Source organism: Nanorana parkeri, unplaced genomic scaffold (assembly GCF_000935625.1).
Source record: "Nanorana parkeri isolate BGI_ZX_2015 unplaced genomic scaffold, ASM93562v1 scaffold1855, whole genome shotgun sequence".
In the NCBI taxonomy this organism is placed as follows: Eukaryota; Metazoa; Chordata; class Amphibia; order Anura; family Dicroglossidae; genus Nanorana; species Nanorana parkeri.
This window is the reverse complement of record NW_017308123.1, coordinates 257,421-263,420: the sequence shown is the minus strand read 5'-3', so window position 1 is coordinate 263,420 and position 6,000 is coordinate 257,421. Positions and strand designations below refer to the sequence as shown.

The 6,000-nt window shown below is 51.1% G+C and overlaps 1 protein-coding gene across 1 annotated transcript in view; it reads left to right on the top strand.

The window, feature by feature from the left end:
- Positions 1 to 6,000, top strand: part of LOC108799924 (zinc finger protein 850-like) — a 42,366-nt gene that overhangs the window by 8,719 nt on the left and 27,647 nt on the right. The window contains exon 3 of the mRNA XM_018571872.1: positions 4,011 to 4,412. Within this exon, the coding sequence (XP_018427374.1) occupies positions 4,011 to 4,412 (402 nt within the window). The remainder of the gene's footprint in view (positions 1 to 4,010; positions 4,413 to 6,000) is intronic.

Sequence of the window (6,000 nt, the reverse complement as noted above, 5' to 3'; positions counted from 1 at the left end):
TGTTTTACTGCCTGTTTATGTAGAAGTGGTCCGGTGGTGGATTGCTTGCATGAGGTGCCGGTGGGTGCGCCCCCCTCCGCAGCACTGGTCCTGAGCGCCGCTGTGCCCGCTGCAGGCCCGGGACCGGCACGGTGGCTCTGACAGGAGACCAGAGGTAGAGATCAGTACACGACCTCCTCTCCGGGGTCAGAATACAGGAAGTGATGGATATTGCATCACTTCCTGCATTCGACGGTCACTCCCTGGCCGGAGAGAAAAGCTGGTGAAGCAGATCTCGGCTTCATCAGCTTCTTTGGTGCTCCCTAGGTGACATTAGGGGTCTTATAGACCCCCTGATGTCGCCATAAAGAGGACCTGTCGCATCCTCTTTGCTATTACATAGGGGGGCTTCTTGGGCCGCCCCCCCTATGTGATAACAATAAAGATAAGTGGAAAAAAAACAAAATTAAAGTTAAAAAAAAAAAGTCACATAAAAAAGAATATAAAAAAAGCCCCATAAAGTCCCCAGACCCATATACACACGTGCAAACATGCGCCGGGTGAGCATACGTGTGAAAACGACTATTGCGCCGCACATGTTGCATATCACCGCGAATGTCGCAGTGTGAGTAGTAATTCTCGGGCCATCAATCACCGATAACACTAAACTGATGGGCAGTGGAAGCTTTTAAAGTGTCCCCTTTGTGGCTTCAGGGGCGCACACAGGGCTGAATACAGATGTCACCATGGCTGAATACAGATGTCACCAGGGCTAAATATAGATGTCACCATGGCTAAATATAGATGTCACCAGAGCTAAATACAGATGTTACCAGGGCTAAATACAGATGTCACCAGGGCTAAATACAGATGTCACCATGGCTAAATACAGATGTCACCAGGGCTAAATACAGATGTCACCAGAGCTAAATACAGATGTCACCATGGCTAAATATAGATGTCACCAGAGCTAAATACAGATGTTACCAGGGCTAAATACAGATGTCACCAGAGCTAAATACAGATGTCACCATGGCTAAATACAGATGTCACCATGGCTAAATATAGATGTCACCAGGGCTAAATACAGATGTCACCAGGGCTAAATACAGATGTCACCATGGCTAAATGCAGATGTCACCATGGCTAAATACAGATGTCACCAGAGCTAAATATAGATGTCACCAGAGCTAAATACAGATGTCACCATGGCTAAATATAGATGTCACCAGAGCTAAATACAGATGTTACCAGGGCTAAATACAGATGTCACCAGAGCTAAATACAGATGTCACCAGGGCTAAATACAGACGTCACCAGGGCTAAATACAGATGTCACCAGAGCTAAATACAGATGTCACCAGAGCTAAATACAGATGTCACCAGGGCTAAATACAGATGTCACCAGGGCTAAATACAGATGTCACTAGGGCTAAATACAGATGTCACCAGGGCCGCACACATGTCCCCACAGCCGAACAGAATAGTACTCTGCTTTGGGGACATGTGTTCTGCCCAGGCATTATCACGAGTACAAGCCACCCGGCTTCCTGATTGGCCGGCTCCATGCTCCCTCGTCACTTGGTGACGAGGGAGCATGGAAACGGCTTTCCAGCTAATCGGGAAGCCGGGCGGTGAGTCATTACACGCCGCCTGGCTTCCTTAAAGGGACTTCCGGTATCGGTATTCGGTATCGGCGCGTACATTATCGTTACTTGATACCGAAAAACTGTCATTGGTTGCATCCCTAATCTGGAAAGAAGGCCCCTTAATACCTGATGCTCCTGCAAAAGAGGAGGGACTGGGAACTCCCTGAATGCTGATGAGGGGGTCTGAGGGCAATCAAATTATGGAACCCCACCACTGCAGACCTACGCAGCTCTCTCTAGAAGTCTGATACTGCACATCACCAATCCAGATCCAGGATCACTGTCATCAGAGTTAGCTTGTATGTGTATAAGGCTGCAGTTACTTTACTCCACACTAGGTGGTGACCTTACTGGTGCACAGACAGGAAGTGAGGTCAGTTTATAAACAGGAAGTTCCGGGTGAGAGGTGAGTCAGGAGGAAGTAGAGAGGAGACATTGCTGGAACTGGCAGCAGAGGAGGTGATAAGATATTATTTTATATATACACCCAGTAACCCCCCCCGTCATGTCCGTCCTCGTCCTCCGTAGTCACTGTGACTTCTATTTCCAACAGGAGCTGTGACTTATCAAAGGATATATTGATTGCATCTGACATATACCGTAGTGCTGTACAGAGAACACGGAGACAGTGACACCAGATGATCCTCTCCATTAGACGACAAATCTGCCCGGCGCTGAAAATCAGAAAAGTCTATAAAAAGGGACTTCCTGTGCAGATCACATGACCACAGGAATGAGAATGGACAAGCAGCGAAGTCACATGACTGAGAGGATACTAAACCTCACCCTGGAGATCATCTACCTGCTGACCGGAGAGGTGAGGAGGATTCTGGGAGGTCACATGACCTGACCGGAGAGGTGAGGAGGATTCTGGGATTCTAACATGATGTTCCTATTGGTTTCTCCATCCAGAGTTTTCCTCTACTGAAGTCTGGTGATCATGTGACCATCACGGTGCCCCCATGTGACTCCCTAAAACCCGAGAGACCCAACATGGAGAAGATTCTAGAAGTCACCAAGAAGATGATGGAGCTGCTGACGGGAGAGGTGAGCGGTGCCGGGGATTCTGGGACATGATCCGGGAACAGACAAGGGGTGTGTCTGGGTGGTGACGGGAGAGGTGAGCGGTGACGGGGATTCTGGGACATGATCCAGGAACAGACAAGGGGCGTGTCTGGGTGGTGACGGTATCATTGTGTGTGTCAGGTTCCTATAAGGTGTCAGGATGTCTCTGTCTATCTCTCCATGGAGGAGTGGGAGTATCTAGAAGGACACCGGGATCTCTACAAGGACGTGGTGATGGAGAATGCCCCGCCCCTCACATCACCGGGTAAGAGGAGAGAGCAGTAGGGAGGCTCCGCCTACATCCCCCATCATCTGATACACACATAGAAACAATGTATTCAGTCAGTGTGTGTGTTTCCTACAGATGGATCCAGTAAGAGGAACCCACCAGAGAGATGTCCCCGCCCTCTGTATTCCCGGGATCCCACCATGGAAGATCTCACCCTCCCCCACCATGATCAGGTCGGTGGGAATGAACATCTGAAACATTTGTGGCCTTGCTGAGGCCGCCTTTTCAGATGAAATACAAATCTTATAGGCCGATGTCCTTTCTGAAGTTTTATGATATTGTTTATCTATATTTTGTGGTGGAAGAGTGAAGATCGGGGGAATATAAAAGCTGAGAGTGAAGCAGAAGAAGAACGGGAGGTCAACGTAAGGGTTGGCCAGCAGTCAATGGAGGAGGCTGGATTCGTGGTGGAATCTTCTCTGAACATCACCAAAGGTCATTGTAAAGTTTTTTTAATATAATTAATAATTTCCTTTTCTGGTCGGTTGCCGAGGAAACGTATTCTAAGAGATGTCGGCCGGCATTGATTATATTCTCTGAAGCCTTTTCTTCTTCTCTTCCAGCCGATGAAGGTGATATGGAGAAAGCCTCTGAGGAAGAGTCCTTCTTATCTCCCGAGTGTAAGACCGAAAATGAGGACTTCACAGATGATTCTTCGACAGAAAACCCCATCACTACAAATCTACGGGGAGGACTTCACCGGACGGGTAGAGTGCCAGATCCCTCACATCCCGAAGAACCTTCTCCTGATGTATCTAACACCATCACCCGAGATGTCCATCACCACGCAGAGAGGTCCCAGGATCCTTCTTCTCCAGGCAAGTCCCCGGGCAGGAATGAAGTCCATCCACGCGGTGACTCTGATAAAAGTGCCATGCCGACTCCGCGGATAGAGAGGCCCTTCGCCTGCCCGGAGTGCGGCAAGGGATTCGCCCAGAAGCCAGATCTTGAGGAGCACCAGAAGATTCATACCGTAGGGCGTCCCTTTCCATGCTCCGAGTGCTGGAGGAGCTTTTTCCGCAAGTCAGACCTCGTCCGCCACCGCCGGACTCACACCGGGGAGCGGCCCTTTACCTGCTCGGAGTGTGGCAAGTGTTTCGCCCAAAGGTCGGTCCTCAAGCAGCACCACAGAATCCACAGCGGCGAAAGGCCCTTCCCCTGCGACTACTGCGGCAAGTTTTTTAACCACAAGTCCACCCTCACTAAACACCGGAGGACTCACACGGGCGAGCGCCCGTTCCCTTGCACCGAGTGCGGCAAGTCCTTCTCCAGGAAGTCCATCTTGGTGGCGCACCAGCGCTTCCACTCCCGGGAAAAACCGTTCCCTTGCCCCGAGTGCGGGAAGTATTTTCGACACAAGTCCCACCTGGCTGAGCACCGTAAGATTCACACGGGCGAAAAACCTTTCTCGTGCTCCGAGTGCGGCAGACGTTTCCGGTTCAAGTCGGACCTGGTCCGGCACCTGAGGACCCACTCGGGCCTGGGGCCTTACCCCTGCCCGGAGTGTGGGAAGAGCTTCAAGCATCAGTCCGACCTCACCATCCACCAGAAGAGCCACAGGGACCTCAAACCTTTTCCTTGCACGAGCTGCGCCGAAACGTTTGTGCAGAAGGCCGACCTTCTTAACCATCAGAGAACTAACTCTCATTGAAAGGAAAAAACTTTATTTGTAGGGCGTTTCACCCAAAGAGGACAAGTCCTGGCCAAAAGCACAATTCAGAAGTGAACCTGTACAATGTTAACTCCTCCAAGACTTCGTCTTCAGAGCTTGTAGGCTGGCCCCACGATTGTTAGGCGTTCCTCCTCCAGATGCTCATGGAATCCAAAAACACATCAGTAGGCCATTTGGTTCTTGGCCCACGTTGGTCCTACCGTGTGTGTCGGTATTATCACGGTGGGGACATTAGATTGTAAGCTCCTCTGGTGCTAGGATTGTGCTTCCGCCATGTCTGTGACCGGACTCTGTTGGTTCAACATAAATACACAAAATAAATTTTAGCCTACAACAGAAATGGTGGTTTCCTCCTTCTTTCTTGTCCAGTGACCCCGAGGTGTCTCTGGGAGGTCCTCTGAGCTGTACACGCCTCGGACCTTTCTCAGCTTCCCATCCGCAGTCTGTAGAGTCATGTTCCCGGCCACGGCTCCCCATGGAGGAGGGACTACTAACCTATGCTCCTCACCCCCCGGCATCAAAGGGTTGAGGTCTGCCAGAAGGTAACCCCCATATCTCTACTGATGGTGTGTGTATGGTGATGGGACTGTCCTCCATGGTGTGTGTAGGGTGCTGGGACTGTCCTCCATGGTGTGTGTGGTGTTGGGACTGTCCTCCATGGTGTGTGTAGGGTGCTGGGACTGTCCTCCATGGTGTGTGTAGGGTGCTGGGACTGTCCTCCATGGTGTGTGTAGGGTGATGGGACTGGCCCCATGGTGTGTGTAGGGTGCTGGGACTGTCCTCCATGGTGTGTGTAGGGTGATGGGACTGGCCCCATGGTGTGTGTAGGGTGCTGGGACTGTCCTCCATGGTGTGTGTAGGGTGATGGGACTGGCCCCATGGTGTGTGTAGGGTGCTGGGACTGTCCTCCATGGTGTGTGTAGGGTGATGGGACTGGCCCCATGGTGTGTGTAGGGTGCTGGGACTGTCCTCCATGGTGTGTGTAGGGTGTTCCTGGATCATGTCCCACAATTCCCGGCACCGCTCACCTCTCCCGTCAGCAGCTCCATCATCTTCTTGGTGACTTCTAGACTCTTCCCCATGTCGGGTCTCTCGGGTTTTAGGGAGTCACATGGAGACGCTGTGATGGTCACATGATCACCGGACTTCAGAAGAGGAAAACTCTGGATGGAGAAACCAATAGGAACATCATGTTAGAATCCCAGAATCCTCCTCACCTCTCCGATCAGGTCATGTGACCTCCCAGAATCCTCCTCACCTCTCCAGTCAGCAGGTAGATGATCTCCAGGGTGAGGTTTAGTATCCTCTCGGTCATGTGACTCCGGTCCTTCTCCATCCTCCTGACA